Genomic DNA, 24,339 nt, shown 5'->3' on the forward strand with positions numbered 1-24,339 from the left:
CACTTCCGCGCCCTAGTCAAAAATCTTTTCCTAGATTTTTCTGCCATTGGTTGTATGTGCACGTATTCACTAAGTTGGAGCTTGTTTAGCACTTCTTAAAGGATGTAGACACACCATGGGTTAAAGATAGGGATATCAAAAGCAGTAAAGCATGATGACTATTCAGTATTTTTTATTAATATGCTAAACAGGTTAAGTGCCTTCGATGCAGGAGTGATCAGAGAGCACTATATTCTTGGGTGATTTCATCAGTCACACACCCTTAACTCTCTTTGCAGTTGTTGAAATGTATTTCCTCAGATATTAACATGGGCACAGTACAAACATACTTACATAGTTTCAGCTGTCCAGAATTTTGCAAAATGTCCTCAGTTTTGCCTCATATTTTTGTCCTATTCCTCTCAAGATTTCTGATTTTCTGGTAAAGTAATGTCAGAAGTTAAGAGTTTCATACTTCTTATTGTTTAGAAAATGTGTACTGATGAAATATGTGTTATTTTATTAATGCTTTTAAGTGAATTAGAACAATGTTTTAAAAATGTCCTTAATTTTGGCCCTTTTGTCACCCGATTACTTTTGCTTTCTCCCGACATCTTGAGCAAAAACAGTTGAAAGATATGCAGAGATATTCAATAATCATTAAGGATTTCAATCCAACTGAATTTGCTGAATGATTTGAGTCAGATAATTAATTTTACAAAATTGTGTCATACCAGTTACTTTGTTAATGTTTCTGTAGCAAAAGCCTACACTTTTTTTGTATTGTGGTGGAGCACATAGCATGAAACACCATTGTTCCTCACAAGTTATATCTGATATGTTATCACAGTGCAGGTTTAGACTAGTGGCACAAATGTAACTTGAGCATTGTTTTCAAAAATGTGACTTGTTTAATCGATGTTTCTTTACCATCAACCTTATTCCTCAAAACTGGCTGTACAATGGATTGGTAGTGTCTAAAGGTGTATGCAGAAAGGACAAGTAAATTTAAGACTGAAACTTTGGAAAAAGCATGTTTTTCTAAAACTAAATGCTAACTGCATTATTATTTTTCCTGCACAGATATTGTATTCTTTGGAGAAAGTCTACCTGCAAAATTCTTCTCTTCGATGAAGCATGTAAGATCTTCTATTTAGTGACATGGTTACATTTTTTATATAAGAAGAAAATGTTGAAGGACATTTCACTGAAGTAAAGTTTGTGTTTAGCTGAAAAAGAGCACATCATTGAAGATGGGAATTTCTGTAAGTGGGTAGTTCTCCTTACCCTGCATTGCAGCAAGACCGTAAGTTGATTAACTGGTTATGAGGAGGTCATGTTATGAAGCCTTCTGCATGGAGTTACTGAGGGTTTTTGCTTCCCACAGAAACAATTTTCCTAATACCATTTTCAAATGCAGCTCCTGAAGTCTGTTTTGATGACTTGTCCTTTGACAGGATGTCTTGGATCCTTTTTTTTCCCAGAAGGATCCATAATTGAAGATAAATGCCTCAGTCAGGTTGGAGCAATAACTTTGTTGCTACAAGCCAGGATTTATGACTTAAATAGCTGCAGTAACAAAACTAGCTTGCCAGCCCACTGCCACAGGGGCAGAGTGCCTGTCTGCATTGGCAGTGACCCATGTTTAACTAATGGCCTAGGCATTATCGAGCTGGCAAGGGTGGGAGAGGACATTTACTTGCTCCCTTCCAGAAAATCTGGAAGAAGACGCACCTTAGGAGGTATATGTGTTAAAATTTTATTTAAAGAGAATATAGAATGTGCTTTAAGGTATCTCTCAGAAGGTTGTATCTCTTACATAAGCAAAAGATGTGCCCTTTTTGAATCCACTGGGTGCTTGGCAAGACCTTTAATGTAGATATGCACTTGTGTTTGCAAAGATAAATCTTTGACCCTTTCATGTAGATAAGACCATTTCAATGTCTCTCTTACAGAGAAAGTGGCAAGATTCTAAGTTTGGAGGGGGGTGTAGTAATGACCAAATGTTTCAATGGTTACTTTCCTGAAGCCTGAAAAAAGAAATAGGGAACAGTCTATATATCTAAAGTTGTTTCTGGGATTTTAATTGCAACCATGAATTATGGTCAGCAATATTTCATGATAGATTTGGTAATATATAAACAGTAAGATGTCCAACTGTACACAAACTTTCATTGTGCTATATTAAGTTAAACTTTAAGACTTTGGAATAAAAGGAGTTGTTAACAGAGACAGACCAGTTGGTTAATTTTATTTTATTAAGCTAAATATGTTGGTTTTTGAATTCATTATTTATGACTGTACTAGAGTTTGTGTTTATCAGTATGTAAGTGCTAGTTTGCAGTCTTGACATCTGGTGCCTTGCAGACTAGTTGTTGACTGAAGATTTAGTATCCAGTTTACAGTTACTGTACAAATGTAAACCTGTTTTAAGCTGTGTATTCATTCACAATTGAATTTATTAAAATGACTTTTAGTTTTAGTTTAGAATTATTGATTTACAGCTATTTACGGCTCTTTACAATTGCTGAATTTTAGTAAACATTTCTGAATCCTGCAGATCAGATTTTCCAATGAGCAAATCTTGTAGACTTTACATATTTAATTGTACAACATCCAAAAGGATATTTTAAGACATATTATTTTAGGTCTTTTATTTTAGTTTTCAATCATTTAGCTTTTGACATGAGCATGACTGTTTCTATATTCATTTATCAGATTGTTTCTGTCTTTATTTCAAAATAATCAGTTTAGTCTTTTATTGTTTAGCTATTTATTATTTCAAATTAATTAGTTAAGTCTCATACTTATTTATTTATGTGATGGACACTCGTTTAAGGACCCATGCCAAACACAGCCCAGAGAAGAAAATATAGCATAGAGAATACCTAAAATATAAAACTGAGAGTGTAACATAACACAGAACAGAGCAGTATACAACACTAAATACAGTATTTGTAGTGTAACTCAGAATCTAGAATGCTAGGTACAAAATTTACAGTGTAAAACTGCTGTGCAGGAGTATATTAAGTAGGTTACGTTTAATGGTAGTTATGGGCTCTGTGAAGCTGGGGCTAAAGCCCTGACTGTGATCCAAAGAGATCAGGTGTGAGTAGTGACTTAGGTGCTAGAACCGAAGGGAAGTAAGTGGCTTATGGCTCACTCATCCTCTGGTAGGAAGCAGTGTTTTTCTGGTGGTCAGATTGCTTTCATGGCAAGTGGAGGCTTTCATAACAGTAATGGCCATTACTTAAAAGACATGGACTTGGTGCTCCCAAGCCGATGATGGTAGTCCTTGTAACATTTGTGGGAGTATGCATTTACTGAGATGGCAAATGATGTCTTCACTGTCATACAAGGTCTCACACCAGCCATTAGAGGGTAGGGTTAGGGTCATAACAGAAATGCCCCCTAGTTGATATGCTCAGTAATAGAGTATTGTAATATGAAAGTGAAAGCAGAGTAGTTTCCCAGTCTGGAGAGTCTTAGAATCTATCCTGAAATGTAGATGACACCAGTCTGGGGGGTTAAAAGACAGATGTTTAGGCTGTAAGGATGAGCACGCCCTCCCTCAGTTGCTGGCTGGAAGTATTAGCAGTGATGCAAGTATGGATATCTGGATGACAACTTCCTCTGGTTGGCTGTCACTCAGGTGCAGCTGGGGCCACTGCCTCTGGGAACAAATGGGCTTGAGAGCTGAGGTAGGAGGGCTAGATGGTTGGCAATCAGTCAGTCATCCTCCTTCTCCTGCTGGTCACTTGGACCATTTGCTCTTCTTCCGTGTTACAAGGGCCAACTGGAAGGGGGCTATGGGTGGTGTGATTTTTTTTCCCCTCAAGGACCTAGTTGTGCACATCCATCAAAGGAGTAGGGAAAAGTGTTCAATGGTCTGTCCTTGGAAAATTTTCCTCTCACTTTCACAAAGGGCATTCCGAGCACCTAATTTTCCCAACACTTTCCAACCCCCTGAGAGAGAGAGAGAGAAAGAATCCCCTGTGGCTCATCCAGTAGTGGCACCACTAATAGAACCTCAGTCTCCTAGTCACAGTCAAGGCTCCATCCATCTGCCCTGTGTAGCCAGGCTAATCCACTATGTGTAGTTAAAACAACATATGATAAAGAGAAACATACTCTGCAAATGAAATTGGTGGGGGAATATTTGGATGTTGTCTCTTCTTTTTGGTTAGAAGTAAGCTTGCTCCTAATTTCTGTAGTGTTTTTACACTTTCTGATGCCAGTGGGTTGTCATAATGGTTTATGTAATAATCAATGCCAATTGGAAGGGCATGTCAGTTTCCTGAGCAATAGGTCTGCGACAGTAAAGTAGTCATTGAAGTAACAGTTTTCCAGTGGGATAGGATCTGAAAGTGGACAATTTAGAGATAGAATGTGGGAGAATGATGAGTTTAAGGATTTTATGAACTAGTATTAAGAAGAGAAGATCAGAAAGTAATTTTATTGGAAGCTATTTGACTTTTCAGAAGGTAGTACACATACTCCATGTTTGGAAGAGAAGATATTCTATGAGAGAGGATTTTGGAGGTCGTGTAAATTTTTGATGGAGGCACAGGCCACTAGAGAATGATTATATTCTAGTTTGGTTTGTAAGAGAACCTTCTCAATGACTGCTTTTGCAGTTAAGGAACCTGGAATATTTACAGCAGCCAATTAGCATTCAGTTGAATTTATGCATGAAACATTTAAGGTGGACATCCAAAGACAGTGTGAGGCCAAGATGAATTCCTAAGTAATTAAAGGCTGGGACTAATTCAGTGTGTTTTTCCTGAAAGCTGAGGAACTTCTTATAGGAATAGAATGATGTTCATCGTGCATACAGCTGCAGTCATTACAGATGGGTTATCCTGCCGTCAGGCGGGTCCTCGGTCGGCCGAATTCCAAAGTCTAGGTCCGGCGTCTGTTGTCATTGCTTCTTCCCTGACGTCAGTGCAGCAGGGGTATAAAAGAGGCAACCAGCGCCATTTTCTTCAGTCTTTCTTGCCGCGTGGTGCCCGAAGCAGAAGCAGTTCGCAAGTGCCGGTCTGCCACCTCCTGAGATTTACGAAAGTATTTCAGCCGAAGTCTTCTTTAAAGCTAAGTACCCCGTTGGGGAAATTTTTCTTGCCTCAGACTGATGTCAGACAAAGTTAATAATTGCATTTCTTGTGGGAAGCAAATACCGCATAAGGATTTTCACTCTTTCTGTATACCTTGCTTAGGGCCAGACCACGACGTCTCGACCTGCCGTTTTTGTGCTAGGTTCAACAAGCGCACTGTTAAGCACCGGGCGGAGTTCGCCCGTCATTATTTTGGCAAAAAAATTAATTATATCATGTCGTTGGATACACCGACGCCAGTTTTAATCAAAAGACGCAAAGACACGGACCAACATCAGAGGTCTGCACTGAGTACTGAGACCACGCTTAGGCCGACTACCGGTTCTCCGGTTCTCAGCGAGGAGCCTACGCAGCTCCTGACTACCGATGAAACCATATTACCGGTGACTTCAGTACCCGAGGTCGCAGGCTCCTCGGTCTTCATTCCCACTGCAGATACCGCCACTCTTGGCGGGGAAACTGAAAATTTAGTGAGGCCTGCCATTTCTGAAGGCGTCTTCAGGCCTTCCACCTTCTCTATTAAATCCTTCACTAAATCTAAAGCTGCCATGAAAACTAAAAAACAGGGTCCTCAGACCTCCTCTCAAGGCCTTATGCCTAAAAAACAGATGCTTAAAATGGCTGAGGATTTGATAACTCTCATCAGGGGTTCTCAACCCCCCTCTGACAAAAGACCCAGATTGGAGGAAGACTACCCTGCCTCAGACCAGGCTTCTATTACCTCAGACCATTCTGAGGACCAGGATTATGCCTATTCCCCTTTTGAAGACTCTGATGCTGAGGAGTCTATTCCCTCGGTGTCCCCCCCTGAGGACTACTCTTTTGGGGAAACCCTGCATACATTGAGGGAGCACTTTCACTGGGAAGGCCAAGATTACACAGATTCCAAGAAAAGGCTCAGGGAATTTCTACTGCTCCCCCAGCATAGGCCCCTGGCTATCCCTCCTGTTCTGGATATTTTGGATGATGTGCACGCAGAAGCCAGTCTTAATCCAGATTCTTTACCTCCAGCCCCTGTTAAACCAGACAGGTATTACCGGGTCCCTGATTCTCACCAGTTCCTTTATAAAAGCCATATTGCTGACCCAGAAACAATTTCACAGGGTTCCAAGGGAATAAAGGCCTCTACTGCTAAAAACCCTTTACCTTCAGAGAGAGATTCCAGAGCATTAGACAGTTGGGGGAAAAAGGTGTATACATCTGCCACTTTAACCATGAGGGCATTAAACTGTCAATTTCATGTGTTAAAGTACCAACAGTTTTTGTTATCTCAGCTGAAAAGCAAAATGACACAAACAGAAGAACCAGATTTGAAAGAGTTGCAGGATTTGTTGCATGGAGCAGAGCAAGTGGGCAAACATACCTTGCAGTGTGGTTTTGATGCTTTAGAGGCCTCATGCAGAGCTGCTGTCACGGGGTCTGTCATACGTAGACATGCTTGGCTCAAAGAGCAAACCTTACCTGATCATGTCAAAGCAAAGTTATTAGATGCACCACTTCAAAAAGATGTATTGTTTGGTGTTAAAGCTGAGGAGGTACTAAAGAAAATGGAGGAAAAAGCAAAATCTATGCAAACAGTGAAAGATTTCTTGCAGGTGCAACCTCCACGCTTCAGCAGAAATTGGCCTTCAAAAAATTCGTCCTTTCCAGCCATGGACAGACCTCAAAGGGGCAGATACAGACGCCCAAGGGGTAGAGGACAACCTCAAGGATCTTACAGAGGTAGACAGTGGCAAGCACCAACCCCAAGAGGTGGAGAAGATAGATCACAGTCATTTAGAAAACAGACACAATGACTTCCCCCTATGCCTGCCAAGCAAAGCTATGATGGCAGCACCTTTGGGCGGAAAACTGGCATTATTTTCAAAAAACTGGCACATTGTTGCAAAAGACAAATGGATTCTGGACATTATAGACAGAGGCTACAGGTTCCCTTCCAAAAATGAGAGGCTTGCCAAACCTGCCACAAAATCAAAGGGCAGAGGCACAAAGACAAATTTCCGCACTCATGGATATGAGAGCAATTCAAGAGGTACCTGCAAAAGAACAAGGTCAAGGTTTTTATTCCAGATTATTCCTGGTACCAAGGAAGGACAAAGATTGGAGACCCATCTTAGACCTATCCATCCTAAACACATTTCTACAGGTGCCAAAATTCAAGATGCTCACATTACAGCAGCTTCTTTCCATGCTGGGCAAGGAGTCTTGGCTGGTAACATTGGACCTCAAGGAGGCATACCTGCATGTCCCTATCAGACAAGATTGCAGAAGATACCTCAGATTTCTTGCAGGTTCAACCCATTACCAATTCTCTGCATTGCCCTTTGGCTTATCTACTGCGCCCAGAGTGTTTACGAAATGCCTGGCATCAGTAATTGCCTTCTGCAGACAACAAGGAATACAAATCTACCCATATCTGGACGACTGCCTGATCCAAGCGGACAGCAAGGACATTGTATTGCAGCATCTGACGTTTGTAATAAAACTGTTAAACTACCTGGGATACACAGTGAACAAATAGAAATCAAAACTAATACCTTCTCAGCAGATAATTTTCCTGGGTGCCAGCTTAGATACAACCACCCAGATGGCCTACCTCACGCCAGACAAACAAGGGCAACTGTCTCAATACTTCAAAAAAATGGCAACTTTCACCAGACTAACTGCAAGGAAAGTCCTGCAGGCTCTGGGATTCATGGCATCTTGCATCCTACTAATACCATGTGCAAAGCTGCATATGAGGAAACTACAATGGTACCTAAAAAACTTATGGTCTCAACACAGCCACAGCTTGGAAACAATTATACCACTCATTCCATGCCTTCAAAAGGAATTTTTGTGGTGGGCTCAAGCATGCCAAAGAAACACAGGTCTCCCCTTCTGTTTACCTCAAGCAACTCAAACCATCACAACGGATGCCTCAGACTACACCTGGGGAGCACACATGACAGATCAGTGCATTCAGGGAAAATGGTCCCAAAAAGAGAGGCACCTACACATCAACCAGAAGGAGATGCTAGCCGTGCAAAATGCTCTTATGGCCTTCAAAGACCTACTGCATCCAGGCCAGCTATTGATAAGGACAGACAACACCACAGTCATGTGGTACATAAACATACAGGGGGGGACTCATTCATACCCCCTGTGCAGGCAAGCCATGACCCTGTGGAACACAGCACTGGAATTACAAATTCAACTACAGGCACAATTCCTGCCAGGGAAGGAAAACACACCGGCAGACAACTTAAGCAGAAATATGACAGACCCACACGAATGGAAGTTGCATCCTCAAGTCTTCTCAAAGATAACTCAGGCATGGTGACAGCCAGACATAGATGTATTTGCTACCCACAGAAATCACCAGTTGGAAAAATTTTGTTCAAGGACCTATCATCCACAGGCCTGGAAAGTGGACGCACTCTCTTTCAATTGGACAACATTGGCAGTCTATGCCTTCCCGCCTCTTCCTCTACTGACCAAAGTTCTATTAAAAGCCAGAGCAGAGAGGCCACAAATGATTCTCATTGTTCCAGACTGGCCACGACAGCACTGGTATCCTCTCCTAAAGAGCCTGACACACTCACCACCATGGATCCTACCTCTAGTTCCTCTTCTGTTGTCCCAGCACAATTACAAAACCCTTCACAGCCAGCTCAAAACCCTAAATCTAGCTGCATGGAGAATACCTTAATTTCCAAACAGACTCTCCTCTCCAAGGAGGTGCAGGATGTCATCTTAGAGGCCAGAAGACCCTCTACTAGAAAAGTTTACTCTGCCAAATGGAAACGATTTTGTTCCTGGAATCAAGAAAAGGGCCAGAATCCTTGGGTAATAAATATACCTCAAATTTTACAGTACCTAGCTGAGATGTTAAACAGTGGCCTTTCCTTCTCCTCCATCAAGATCCATGCTTCAGCCATTTCTGCATAATACAATACAGATCCTCCTTTATTCTCACATCCTCTATTAAGGCAGTTTCTCAGAGTTGCAAAAAATATAAAACCCCCATGGAAACCACCAGTCCCAGCTTGGGACCTCAACTTCGTATTGGAAAAGCTGACCCTGCCTCCCTTTGAGCCGGCTTCTTTAACAGAGCTACAATACTTGTCGTGGAAAACAGCCTTCCTTCTGGCTATTACCTCAGCATGCAGGGTTTCAGAACTACAGGCCCTCATGGCTGTGCAAACCATTCATCATTTTCCATCAGGACAGAGTTTCCTTACGAACCAACCCTACCTTCATGCCAAAGGTAGTATCCAGTGTAGCTTTGAATCAGACTGTTCATTTACCTACCTTTTATCCAAATCCACAGAACAAAGAGGAGAGACTACTACATTCCTTGGACATTCACAGACAACTTCGTTATTACTTGGACAAAACAAAGCCATTCAGGAAATCTGAGCAGCTCTTTGTGTCCTTTGCTACAGGTGCTCAAGGAAAGGCTATTTCCAAACAGACAATTTCAAAATGGATAGCCCACTGCATGCGCTTTTGTTATTCATTTCATAGAAAATCTGTGCCTGTATACATCAGATCCCACTCCACCAGGGCTACAGCTACCTCTGCAGCTTTCCTCAGGGGGGTCCCTACCAAGGACATTTTGGAAGCAGCTACTTGGAGTTCAGTGCACACTTTCTCCAAGCACTACCACCTTCCACTATACTCAAAATCTAGAGCGGGCTTTGCCACAGCAGACCTACAGGGCATCCTCACCCCTCCTAGTTCCACTTAGTGCCTACCACCCTTACTTAGCTTTGGGATTCTACCCATCTGTAATGACTGCAGCTGTATGCACGATGAACATAGTACAGTTTTGTACCTACCATAAATGTAGATGTTCGAGTGCTCATACAGCTGCAGTCCAGGTTACCCTCCCTCCATCCCCTCTTAGGACAGGCCTTAGGACAAACACCTTTATCATACAACCTATTTGGGGTATTCTTTTATGGTGTATTTCCTTGCAACTACTGTTTTTGATTTATCTATATTGCATGTTTGCATAATATTATGTTTTGCCTTCCTTCTGGGGGCACCTGACATCTGGGGCAAGAAAAACTGAAGAAAATGGCGTTGGCTGCCTCTTTTATACCCCTGCCGCACTGACGTCAGGGAAGAAGCGATGACAACCGACGCCGGACCTAGACTTTGGAATTCGGCCGACCTAGGGACCCGCCTGACGGCAGGATAACCCATCTGTAATGACTGCGGCTGTATGAGCACTCGAACATCTACATTTATGGTAGGTACAAAACTGTACTTTTTAGCTTAGCAAGAGTTATGTAGTAGTTCGTAAACTACCAGCTTATTAATTAGACAGTTTAGAAGCTTGTTAAGATAATTTTGAGGTTCTGAAAAGTTAACCTTGTTTGCAGACTATATTATTTTGTACTTGAAAAATACCACTTTGGTGTTGTGGAACATTTTGAGGGAGTGAGTTTCAAGCCTTTTCAGGCTGTAAAATTAATGAAGATAAAACCAAGCTTATAGCAGTAAACAGTGTACCCACACATGAATTGGTTCAACAAAACCCATGTTTATGGCAACATGATAAAATGGAGTATTTAGTAGTAAGGATTAAATAGGATTCTGTTATGGCAGATAAGGATATGCGGGAAGTGGCTAAACAAAAGATAATACAAAAACTGAGACACTAGAAGCCCTTAATTAAGGATATAAATGGTAAGATACAAGCAGTGAAAACGTTTTAGTTTAATATAGAGGTCAGATATATATTTTATCAACCAGAGGAGGAGATGTGGATGATAATTAGTAAACAGTTTTAAAAAATCTTTCATTTCCTACAACTTAAATAGCACAATTGACACCAAACCACGTAAAAGTTCTTAAAGGTGTACAACAAAATCTCAGTAAAATTTAATATAAACAAGTAAACTAGTCAACCCTGTACATCATTAAAAATCGATATCATATAAATATTCTGATATTGTAATAATTTATCAACATGAAGATATTAAAAAAATATTTAGTTAAATTAAATTCATCATTTTTATTACACAAAAAATGTGTATATTTAATTAAACAACTAAATTGTGTTATTTTCTAACTATTTGGATGAATTTCATTTAGTTTTTCAATGGGTAGATAATTATGTGGCAACTGTTTTTAAGAGGAAAGAAAAAAAGAATCTGGAGTAGGGACTTCATTTGTCAGCAACCTGTGGGTCTTGGATCCAGTATCAGATCCGAGCCGGCAACTATTTATACAGCTATGGATCCGAGCTCCTAGCTCCTCCCCTCGCCCATAATCCCCTGCCAACCCCAATTGACCTCAGATCTAGTTTGCCGCTCTTAGAAGAGACAGCTGGATTTCAGAGCTCCTGGCGACTTTCAGATAAGTCTCAAGAAAAACCTTGTTAAAGTAGAAAATCTTTCTTTTCTTAAATAGTGTGTGTGTTTAGGATCCCCTTTTGTTAATTGTATTCTTTTTTTAGTGTATTTCCTCCCCTCGCTGGTCGTAGTGTGTGGGTGTGTTGCTTATGTTTTTGGGGCCTGGTGTGTTTGTGTAGTTTTCTTTTATTGGAAAAATGTCGGAGACCCCAAAGCCCATTTTTTCTAAGTGCACCGAGTGTGGCCACACTCGGTGTGTTCGGTGCCTTGGGGTTGAACACCTGTCCTCAGGGTGCACGATTTGTGCAGGGTTCAACCCCAGGGCACTGAAAGAGCGGAGGTCGAAGTTGGTCCTGGCGGGACTTTTGCCCCCAGAGTCGGCTTCGGCCTCCGCTACTCTCGTGGCACCTCCCCAGCCTGTGGTGGTGGCCACTCCTGCCCCCCTTCCTCCGGCCTGGATTTAAACTCTCACTAAAGCGCCGGAGGATAGGGAGGCCAGGAGGGAGAAACGGAGGGAGAAGCACCACAAGTGGCAGGCCGAGGCCTCCGCTTCAGCCCCCCCCCCCCCAGATAAGCGGGCTTCTCCCTCCATGGCTTCCAGGTCTCCTCCTCCTTGGCTCCGATCACCTTGCTTCTCCCCATGACCGGAGGAGGAGACCCAATCTCCGTCGAGGTCATCGAGGCCGCACTCCAGGCCTGCCTCGGTGGCCTCGTCGAGATCCACCTACAGCCTGTCTGATGCAGACTTGGACCGGATGATGAGAAGGTTCATTCAGGCCCAGCTGCAGATGGGAGTGCTCCTGCCTCCCCCCCCCTTTGGGGGGGGGGGGGAGCTCGACACCCTTTTTTGCTCCGATATCTCCTTCTCCGACCTGCTTCCCGGGTTCGGAGCGCTTGGAGCCGGGCAGCGTTGGTGCCGGGGGTGGGTCGATGCCGACAGTACTGGGAACTTCGGATCCGACCCTACCCTCGTGTCTGTCAGTTCCATCGTTGGATCTGACCTCTCGGAGCCGTGGCCCGAGCTTCGGATCCAAGGGATTCAGTGTGCCTTCGGCTCTGTCCAGGTCGGAGCACACTGGTCCCTCAGATCCGACGGTCTTGGCGCCGGTTCCGATCCCTTCATCGGATCCGAGCAGCTCCCCCTCGGCCTTCGATGTAGTGGAGAGGGCTCTGTCGAGAGCATCCAGACCCCCGGCCCTTGTCTCTGCTCCGCCCTGCACTCCCTCTCTGCTGGGTCAGGCTTCCATCACCCGGCCACAGGGACAGCCTGCTTCGATGTCCCAGGTTGTTCCTTTGGAACAGGGCATTGCTGGTGAGACCTCCTCGGACAGCCCCCCTGAGGAAGTGCCTCGCAAGCATAAGTGTAAGAGGAGGCACGTGGACTCCCCCAAGTCCTTAACAGAGGACATGGACTTGGATGAAGGGGAAGGCTCCCCAAGATCACCCCCTGAGGATGTCTCCTTTGGAGACATCATGGAAATGCTTAGGCTCAGGAGGGGGGGGTGGTCTGTCCCCAAGGCTTCCTCCGACGAGTCCGTGTTCCTTGAGGCATTCGAAGCAGGCCCGTCTACCTCTTGGGTGTCCCCTCCAGCCGACCCCCTGGTGGACCTTGTGACCACTAGGGCATGGAAGGTGCCGGACACTGTGGAGCCTATTCCCAAGTGCCCAGATAGGATTTTGAGCCCCCCCCCCCCCGCAGACCGGCCCCACTGGAGCAATAGTCCCCCTGTAGATGCCATGTTGATGGCGGCAACCACTAAGAGGGAACTAGCTCAGGAGAGCCCCTCGGTCCATCCTCCGAGCAAGGAGTCTCGCTTGATGGATCGCCTTGGGAAGCGGGTATTCAGTTCAGCGACCTTCTCAGTAAGGTCTCTGAACTACATGGCACATGTCATCAGGATGCAGCGTGATCTTATTAAAGAATACGCTGCTTCCCCCCCGGAGTCCATGTCGGCGGAGGACAAGCAATTGTACTCCACTCGTATGGCCACTCTGAGATCTGTTTCTAATACCTCTATGTGGCTATTGTCTCACGCAACTGAGGGAGCCGCTAGTACTAGCGGAGCGGGCCTAGTTATGAGACACCAGGCCTGGCTCCGACATTGTGACTTTGCGGAGTCCTTTAAGGCGTCCTTTGCGAATGCCCCCTTTGATGGTTCTGCTTTATTTGGCAAGACCGTTCGCGAGACACTTGTCCAGAGCGAGAAGGACGGGAAGATGTTGTCTGCCGTTGGAGTCCGCTTCTCTGCTCCCCAGAGGTCCTTTTCCAAGAACCAAAAGGGACAGAAGAAGATGTGGTTCCGGAAATCGCAACATTCCCAACCTGCTCCGGACAACCAGTCCTTCCGTGGCAGAGGAGGACAGGGAGGACGCCGCCCTAGAGGCAGATGAGCACCGAGAAATTTTGGGTCCAGAGAATCCTTCTCTGATCGGCCCATGCAACAGTCCTGAAGGGTTGCCCGACTGCTCCACTCTGGAGGCAGTTGAGGGGCACTTGTCGAGGCATCTGGTGGCATGGGAGTCCATTACGTCAGACCGCTAGGTCTTCGGATTATATCCAGAGGTTACAAAATCCCTATGCTTCATGTTCCCAGACTCAAGAACCTCCCCGATGTACCACCCGATCAGAGGGAGGCTGCAGCCGCGGAAATCCAGCAGCTGCTAGAAAAAAGGGCCATCCAACCCGTCCCCCCAAATCAGCTCGGATTAGGGTTTTACTCCAAGTTCTTTCTGGTGCCAAAAAAGACGGGGGACCTGAGACCAATTCTAGACCTCTCCCTCTTGAACCTGTCGGTAACCAAGGAGAAATTCCGAATGGTCACTCTTCAATCCATTTTCCCCCTGTTGCGGGAGAATGACTGGATGTGCTCAATAGACATCAAGGATGCGTACTACCACATCTTAATGGACAGACGATCCAGGAGGTTTCTCCGCTTTCAGCTGGGAGCCAGCCACTATCAGTTCAGGGTCCTTCCCTTTGGCCTCACCACAGCCCTCAGGGTATTCACCAAAGTTTTAGCAGTGATAGCGGCCCACCTGAGACTTCAGGGAATGCAGGTCTTCCCATACCTGGACGACTGGCTCCTGACCGCCCCAACAAGGCATCTACTCTGCTCAGCCAGAGATTTTTTTCTTCGCCTAGCCCCCCAGTTAGGCATCACGATCAATATGGACAAGTCCTCCCTTGCTCCGACACAAGTGATCGACTTCATAGGGGCCAGGTTAGATACGAGAAGTCTACGAGCCTACCTCACTTCAGAATGACTACAGAACCTCAGTTTACATGTGCGGGCCATCCTCCAATCAGAAGCTCCACCCGCGGAATTGGTCCTGAGGGCACTGGGCTCTATGGCAGCGGCAATTACACTCCTTCCATGCGCTCGCCTAAACATGAGGGTACTACAGTGGACCCTTCAAGTACAATGGTCCTTCCAGCTTCTTCCTCTCAATCACCCTGTCTCGGTCAGCAAGGCTTGCAGGAGGGCCCTGTTATGGTGGCTGCATTCCCCAGACCTCCATACAGGTCGCCCATTCTGCGCTCCACCTCCCCTCGTCACGGTGACCACGGGCACTTCTCGCCTCAGGTGGGGGGGAGCATTGCTCAGGCAGAACAGTCCAAGGCACATGGAACGACTCTGAGACCTCCCTGCTTATCAATGTTCTGGAGATGAGGGCAGTGCTGTTGGCGTTGCAAGCACTTCGCAACCTTCTTCCCGTCGGAAGTTGTCTGGTATATCAACAAACAGGGGGGAACCAGGTCTTATCCTCTCTGCCGAGAGGCCATGAGAGTGTGGGAATGGGCGATCTCCACCAACCGCTTTCTGATCGCAACGCACATTCCGGGACGGTCCAACATTCTGGCGGACAAACTCAGCCGCAATATTCTTTCCCCTTACGAGTGGTCTCTCAACTCCTGAGTAGCGAAGCAGATTTTTGCAAAATGGGGGCAACCCTGCTGCGATCTTTTTGCCTCTCCCTCAAATATGAAATGCGACAACTTCTTCACCCTGATTCCCCCACCAGGGGAAGCCCCGAGAGCCGCTCTAGTGCATACTTGGCCGCCCGGTCTACTTTATGCCTATCCTCCTCTACTCCTGATGCTAAAGATGTTACAGAAAGCCTCTCGGTTGGGGAGCAAGATGATCCTCATTGCCCCATTCTGGCCTCGACAAACTTGGTTCCCTTACCTGTGGTCTCACTTGGTGAATCCTCCCTGGATTCTGGATCCCAGCCCGGATCTGATATCCCATCCATCAGGCTTACCAACCCCGAATCTGGACAACCTGAAGCTGACAGCTTGGCTGCTCCAGTTCCACTCTTAATTAGGACTCCCGGTATCTCCTCACCAGTCAAAGCCATCTTAGTGGCAGCACATAAACCTTCCACCAGGAAGATTTACCGCAGTAAATGGAAGCGCTTCTCCGTCTGGGCGGAACATCATAATTTGAACCCCTTCACTGCTCCGCTAACGTCCGTTTTGGACTTCCTTACCGGGCTTTTTCAGCAAGGGGCTAGCTGTTTGACAGTCAAGGTACAATTGGCAGCCATCTCCCATTACCATGTAGGACACGAGACAGGTCCTTTGATGTCAGCTAAACTATGTAAAACCTTCCTCAAAGGTACTTTTCTGCTCAGGCCCCCTATCAAAGAAGCCGTACCCCCTTGGGACCTATCGCTAGTTCTTCAGGCCTTGACTGCTTCCCCCTTTGAACCAGCTGCCTCTGCTGATCTTAAATACCTGTCTTGGAAAACAGCATTCCTGGTAGCCATCACCTCTTCGAAAACAGTTTCGGAACTTCATGCTCTTTCCGTAAAACCCCCTTACTTGGTTTTTCATCAGGATAGAGTGTACCTCAGGACCAATCCATCCTTTTTACCCAAGGTGGCCTCAGAAACCAATATCAATCAGTCCATCAATATTCCTGTTTTCTTCCATAATTATCAAAATAAAGGAGAATACAAGCTGCACTCGTTAGATGTGCACAGACAGCTGCGTTTCTATATTCATAGGACTGCTGGTCACAGACAATCTGATCAGCTGTTCATTTCCTTTGCCAAATTCAATTTAGGTAAAGCCGTTTCGAAAGTCACCTTATCACACTGGATTTCCCAATGTATCCTTCTAGCCTATGAGGCTTCTGGGAGGCCCGCACCTCAAAGGGTCCGTGCACACTCCACTCGCTCCATATCTACTTCTACTGCATTCAGATCTAGAGTACCCTTAGATGATATTTGCTCGGCAGCCACTTGGGCCTCATCTCATACCTTTATTAACCACTACAAACTGGACGTCACTTCCAGAGGGAGAGCATCCTTTGGCTCCGCAGTGCTCCGGAACATCCTTCCATGATGGCCGCCCAAGGTTCAGGTAGCTGACAAATGAAGTCCCTACTCCAGATTAAGAAGTTATGTACTCATCATAACGTTCCATCTGAGTAGGTGGCTTCATTTGTCTGCAACTATCCCCCCCTCCTTCCCCCTGGCCTTCAGAAGAGTTAGATGGTGGTATTATCCCTGCCTTTCCCTGTTGGGATACCTTTTCAGGTATATAGGAGGGCAAACTTGATCTGAGGTCAATTGGGGTTGGCAGGGGATTATGGGTGAGGGGAGGAGCTAGGAGCTCGGATCCATAGCTGTATAAATAGTTGCCGGCTCGGATCCGATATCGGATCCAAGACCCACAGGTTGCAGACAAATTAAGCCACCTACTCAGATGGAACGTTATGGTGAGTACATAACTTCTTATTATTAGAGATGAGATGGACTACAGGATCTGCAAATGGGTGGGAAATATAGGAAATAGTCACAAAGCTTGATGTCCTTCAAGGATGCATCTGCAGTCATAACATATGGGTTGTCCTGCCTCAGGCAGCCCTTCGGTCGGCCGGATTCCAAAGTCTGGGTCTGGCCTCGGCTGATGTCGCACTTCACCCGACATCATACCTCCTGGGGTATAAAGGCATCAGCCGACGCCATTTTCCTCAGTCTTTCTTGCCGCGCGGTGCCCGAAGCAGAAGCTGTTCGCAAGTGCCGGTCGGTCAGATCCAGAGATTTCAGCTACCGAAGACTTCTAAAAAAGCTAAGTACCCCGTTGGGGACTCTTTCTTGCCTCAGCCGATGTCAGACAAAGTAAATAATTGTTTAACTTGTGGGAAACAAATACCTCATAAGGATTTCCACTCATACTGCCTTCCTTGCTTAGGCCCAGACCACGACGTATCAGCTTGTTTAGCCTGTGCTTCCTTCAACTGACGGACACTTCGACGTCGGTCGGAGTTTGCTGAAGAGTTTTTTGGCTCCGCTTTTGCATATAAAATGCCGTCGGAGACTCCGACTACTCATTTAGCTAAAAAACGCAAGGAAAAGGACCGACACTCGCGGCCCACGGTTTCGGCTGAAACCACGGTTAGGCCTACCGTGAGTGTCTCGGTTTCGGCTGAAACCGAGACCTCGGTTCTCCCTTCGGCTGAAAGCATGCCTCCGACAACCGAGGCCACACAGGCCCCGGCTGAGTCTGCTACAGAAATTCCTACTGAAGAAGCAGACACTCAAGATTTGTCCGACACCATTCCGTTGGACATCTCTACTCCTGCACGTCGGGCAGCTAGACCCCCTGCTTCTATGTCTATCAAGGCCTTTTCCAGGGCTAAAGCAGCTAAACTTTCCAAGGCCTTACCCACAAAAGCTCCCTCTCACAGGCCTACCTCAAGTTCTCAGATTCTCAGTCTTGCTGAGGACCTTATTTCTCTGATCAGGGGAACCCAACCTCACCCAGACAGGGCCTCACAACCCCCTCCTGAAAAGAGGCCTAGGACTGAACCCCCTGAACCTCTCTCCTCTGACTATTCCTCGGATGGTTCAGATTTATCTGACCATCAGGAAGGACCATACTCACCTTATGAGGATTCTGATGCAGAAGACTCCATTCCTTCTGCCTCCCCTCCAGAAGAATTTTCATTTGGGGAAACTCTATACTCAATGAGGGAACACTTCCAATGGCAGGGTCAGGATTTTTCAGATTCTAGGAAAAGGCTAAGGACCTTTTTACACTTAACCACAGCATAGGCCTTTAGCCATACCACCTGTACTATCAGTTGCTGATGATGCATACAATGATGCCAGTACTGCCCCTGATTCTCTTCCCCTGGCCCCTGCCAAACCTGACAGATACTACAGGGTCCCGGATTCTCACTTCCACTTGTATAAGGCCCATACTGCAGACCCAGAAACCATTTCTCAGGGACCAAAAGGTGTTGCAGCTGCCTCTGCCAGAAACCCCCTACCCTCTGAAAGAGAATCAAGAGCATTAGAGAGATGGGGTAAAAAGGTTTATACATCTGCTACTATTTCTGCCAGGGCTTTAAACTGTCAATTTCACATGATACAGTACCAGGAATTTTTGTTAGATCAGCTGAATAAAAAGCTGTCCTCCCCTGAACCTTTAGACCGTAAGTCCCTTCAGGATTTGGTACACAACTCACAGCAGGTCAGTAATCATTTCTTAAAATGTGGCTATGATGCAGTGGAGGCTTCATTTAGATCAGCTATGACTGGAGCAGTGATTCGAAGGCATGCCTGGCTAAAAGAACAATCCTTGCCAGACCATGTTAAGTCTAAACTCCTAGATGCCCCTATGGAGAAACAAAGTTTATTTGGCTCCCCCTGCACAGGAGGTTCTAAAGAAAGTGGAAGAAAAAGCAAAATCTGTCCAAACAGTCAAGGATTTTCTGCAGGTCCAACCTCCGAGGTTCAGCAGAAATTGGCCTTCAAAGAATTGGTCCTTTCCAGATACCTCCAGAGCACAGAGAGGCAGAAATAGACGCCCAAGAGGCAGAGGTCAATCAAGGGGTGCCTACAGGGGTCACCAGTGGCAACCTGCCAACCAGAGAAGTGCCGCCACAGCTGCGACTGCAACCACTTCCACAGGACAGACACAATGACTTGGCTCTGATTCCGCCTACCAGGGAACAACTGAAAGCACCCTTGGGAAAGCTAGCTTTATTTTCAAAAACTGGCATTGCATTACAGGAGACAAATGGACTTTACAAACAATAGACAAAGGCTACAGGTTTCACTTCCACACTCTACCAAAAAAGAGAGGAATGCCAAACCTTCCACCAAGCCAGAAAGCAGAGGCCCTAAAACAAATCATCAGCTTACTAAGGATGAGAGCAATAGAAAAGGTACCATCTATGGAACAAGGCCAAGGATTTTACTCCAGACTATTCCTTGTACCAACAAAAGAAAATCAATGGAGGCCTATTCTCGACTTGTCCGCACTGAACACATATCTCATAGTTCCAAAATTCAAGATGCTGACCCTACAGCAACTTCTTCCCATGTTGGGCAAGGAGTCTTGGCTGGTGACTCTAGATCTCAAGGAGGCATACCTGCACGTCCCTATATGACCAGATTGCAGAAGACACCTCAGATTTCTTGCAGGATCAGAGCATTATCAATTCTCAGCATTGCCCTTTGGCTTATCTACTGCGCCCAGAGTATTCACGAAATGCCTGGCATCAGTAATTGCACATTGCAGGCTTCAGGGAATTCAAATCTAACCATACCTGGACGACTGCCTAATACAAGCGGACAACAAGACAAAAATAATAAAGGATTTGGCCTATGTCATACAACTGCTGCAAGCCTTGGGATACACAGTCAACATACAAAAGTCAAGACTAGTGCCATCCCAAAGGATAACGTTTTTGGGTGCAGAACTGGACACAATAACTCAGATGGCTTTTCTCACAGGAGAAAAACAAAAGCAACTACCAGTCTACTTCATGGCATTAACAAATCAAACTCAGCTTACTACAAGGAAAGTCCTGCAGGCCCTGGGTTACATGGCATCCTGCATAATCTTGATCCCACATGCCAGGCTGTATATGAGAAAATTACAATGGTACCTAAGGAATGTATGGTCTCAACACAGACACAGTCTAGAAGCCCTGATACCAATCATTCCATGCCTGAAAAAAGAATTCCTGTGGTGGGCTCAGGCCTGCCAGATCAACAGAGGATTGCCTTTCCACAAACCACATCCAAGGCAGACCATAACCACGGACGCCTCAGACCTAGGCTGGGGGGCACACATGGAAGACAAGTGTATCCAAGGCCTATGGTCCCAAGACCAGCTGAATCTACACATAAATCTAAAGGAGATGCTGGCAGTGAAGCATGCAATCGAGGCATTCAAATCATTCCTCCAGCAAGGACACCTGCTGATAAGGACGGACAACACCACAGTCATGTGGTACATCAACAAACAGGGAGGCACACATTCATACCCTCTATGCCGGATGGCAATGGACCTGTGGAACTTAGGCCTGAATCTCAACATCCAACTGCAGGCCAGATTCGCACTCAGGAAAAGAGAATTCACTAGCAGACAGCTTAAGCAGAACTACCACGGATGCTCACGAATGGATGCTGCATCCAGACATCTTCAAAACCATAACAAAGAAATGGGGAATGCCAGAGATAGACCTGTTCGCCTCCCCACTCAACCACCAACTGAAGAAATTCTGCTCAAGAGTATACCACCCACAAGCCTGGAGGGTGGACTCCCTTTCTTTCAGCTGGAAGGCCCTGACAGTATATGCCTTTCCACCTCTCCCATTGATGTACAAAGTTCTACTGAAGATCAGAGAGGAACAGCCAAAGGTAATTCTGATAGCTCCAGACTGGCCAAGGCAGCATTGGTACCCGCTACTGAGAAGCATGTCTCGGACAAACTCATGGCCTCTACCTCTATGTCCTTTACTTCTAACGCAGAACAACTACAAGTCCCTGCATCCAAACTTAAAAACGCTGCAGCTAACTGCTTGGAAAATTGCATAAAGCAAAACCAACCTGTTTTATCTCAGAGGGTTAAGGATATTATCCTGGAGGCTCGCAGACCCTCCACAAGGAAAACATATTCAGCCAAATGGAAGAGATTCCTCATTTGGAGTGCAGCAAAGGGAACAAATGTCACACTGGCAAACCTAGCACACATCCTAGAATACTTAGCAGAACTGTTCCACAATGGCCTGTTCTATTCTTCCATTAAGATTCATGCATCAGCAATTTCAGCAGAGTACAACATGGATCCTCCTGTCTTCTCTCATCCTCTCCTCAGACAATTTTTGAGAGGTATCAAAAATGTAAAACCTCCAAGGAAACCACCTCTGCCTGCATGGGATCTCAATTTTGTGCTAGAAAAATTAACACTTCCCCCTTTTGAACCAGCAGGAACAGCAGACTTACAGTTCCTATCTTGGAAAACTGCCTTCCTGCTAGCAATCACTTCAGCAAGGGTATCCGAGTTACAGGCATTAATGGCAGTGCAGCCTTTCCTTATCTTTCACCAGGATAGAGTGTCTCTGAGAACCAATCCTACTTTTATGCCAAAGGTGGTATCCAGGGTATCCTTGAACCAAGCTATTCATTTACCTACATTCTTCCCTAACCCACAAAACAGGGGGGAGAAACTACTACACACCTTGGATGTACACAGACAACTGCGCTACTATCTGGACAGAACTAAGGCCAGCAGAAAAACTGACCAGCTTCTGGTAGCATATGCAACAGGAGTGCAAGGAAAAGCAATTTCAAAACAGACAATCTCAAAATGGATAGGAAATTGCATTCGATTCTGCTACTCATTTCATGGAAAGACAACTCCTGAAAATATCAGGCCTCACTCCACAAGAGCTACAGCCACCACTACAGCTTTCCTACGAGGAGTGGCTACCAAAGACATTTTAGAAGCTGCTACTTGGAGCTCCGTGCATACATTTGCCAAGCATTACAATCTTCCTTTATATTCCAGATCCCGATCAGGTTTTGCTACTGCAGTTTTACAAGGGATCTTCACTACACCATCATTATCTTAGTGCCTCCTCCCCCAGTTTGGCTATGGTATTCTACCCATATGTTATGACTGCAGATGCATCCTTGAAGGACATAGTACAGTTTTGTACCTACCATAAATATAGATGTCCGATAGGTATGCATCTGCAGTCAGGATTACCCACCCTCCTTCCCCTCTGTGGTATTCCTAGGGTACTTACCCCTCTCTTAGCTAGCTGGGGGAATCTATTATGGTGTATTTGTTTGTATGTATATATGTATGTATACTTTTTGATTTCTACTGTTTGGAATTTTCTACTTTTATACAAATTTAGCCTTCCTAGAGGGCACCTGGCATCTGGGGCAAGAAACACTGAGGAAAATGGCGTCGGCTGATGCCTTTATACCCCAGGAGCTATGACGTCGGGTGAAGTGCGACATCAGCCGAGGCCAGACCCAGACTTTGGAATCCAGCTGACCGAAGGGCTGCCTGAGGCAGGATAACCCATATGTTATGACTGCAGATGCATACCTATCGGACATCTACATTTATGGTAGGTACAAAACTGTATTTTTTATCTGATAGTAATGGTGGCTTGATTGAAGGTGAATGAGTGTTTTTTAGGGGTCTATATTACGACGACGAATGTTTAAATGTTCCAAATCTGTTAAGGTCGACCTTAATAGATCGAACAGTTAAACGTTCGAAGTTGTAACAAAATAAATTAAAAAACAAAAACATAAAATGAAAGGGTTGTAGCAGGGGGGCAAACCCCCCTGCACCCCCCGCTACTTAAATATACCAATTCCAAGATAGCACTTCAGTGAACTACAGTGTGGAAGTGGGAAATTTCCCATTCCCTACACTGTAGCGTGATCTTGGAGTTGGTATATTTAAGTAGCAGGGGGTGTGGGGGGCACAGGGGTGCATGCCCCCGTGCTTAAACCTTTTAGTTTTTTTTTTTGTCACTTCTAATTTTTTTTTTTTAATTTTTTAAGAAATTCAAACACTTAACTGTTCGATCTCTAAAGGTCGACCTTTAGAGATTCGAACATTTAAGCGTTCGTGGATCTAATATAGACCCATTTTTAGCATAGCATTGGACGTCCCACATAGATCCAGGATATTGGAAGGGAAGAAAACGTGGAAGAGGGGGATGAGTTTAGAGCCGCAGTCTATTGATTCAAGACAGAATCACCAGAGGGGGAATTATGCAAACAGGCAGTTCCATCAGCAGCCTCAATGTTGATACCCTCAGACAATGAGTCAAGTACTGTCTTTGAGTTTGGAGATTGCAAAATTTATAATTTTTCTTATATGAACATTACACCTGTATTTGGTTCACTTTTTCAGAAGGGATTTAAATATATTTCTTCTAGTTATACAAACATTGTAGATGTTTTATTAGAATGTAAATTGTTTGTAACAAAATAAAATTTTGAATGTATTTTAGCTCCTAAAACTCTGATTTTGGCTTGAGTAGGATAAGTACTTTTTATTTGCCTCTTTTACCGCCTAGTACCTTATTTGAAACATCATTTAAAAATCATACAATAGACTGGTGTAACAGGAAAGAAACTATATTTTACAACCTTACTAAGAAAGAAAATGACTCATTACATTTATTAACTAATGACATTGAGAATAATAAAACATAGTATACACACACACACACACACACACACACACACACACACATATACATATATATATTTTGTTCTTCGAAATGTTTGAATATTTGTCTAATGGGGAATTTTTTGCTGAGGTATCATGTAATGAAATTAATATTGCTTATGCAATAGATATGACTTTGGAGGATTTGTTTATTACTTACAATTTACCTGTTAAGTTAAGGGATTTTTTTACAGTAAGAAACCTTAAAATTCCAGTGATTTTCAGTATAAGGAAAATACATAAATTGGTACTGAACCCTCCATTGAAATCAATAGTAGCCCCAGCAGGTTCTATGACAGAAGCATTGGCTAAATGTTTAAATTTTGAACTTAAAACATTTTTGATAGATAAAGGACATCTTTTAAAAGATTGGCATTTGTTTAGAAAC

At 44.9% G+C, this 24,339-nt stretch overlaps 1 protein-coding gene across 2 annotated transcripts in view; it reads left to right on the forward strand.

The window, feature by feature from the left end:
• The window catches only part of SIRT2 (sirtuin 2), a 1,239,326-nt gene that overhangs the window by 688,114 nt on the left and 526,873 nt on the right, over nucleotides 1-24,339 (forward strand). For both annotated transcript variants that reach the window (XM_044082288.1, XM_044082354.1), the window contains exon 11: nucleotides 1,063-1,118. In XM_044082288.1, coding sequence (XP_043938223.1) covers nucleotides 1,063-1,118 — 56 coding nt within the window. The remainder of the gene's footprint in view (nucleotides 1-1,062; nucleotides 1,119-24,339) is intronic.

Source organism: Protopterus annectens, chromosome 1.part0 (assembly GCF_019279795.1).
Source record: "Protopterus annectens isolate FY-2018-M chromosome 1.part0, PAN1.0, whole genome shotgun sequence".
In the NCBI taxonomy this organism is placed as follows: domain Eukaryota; kingdom Metazoa; phylum Chordata; order Ceratodontiformes; family Protopteridae; genus Protopterus; species Protopterus annectens.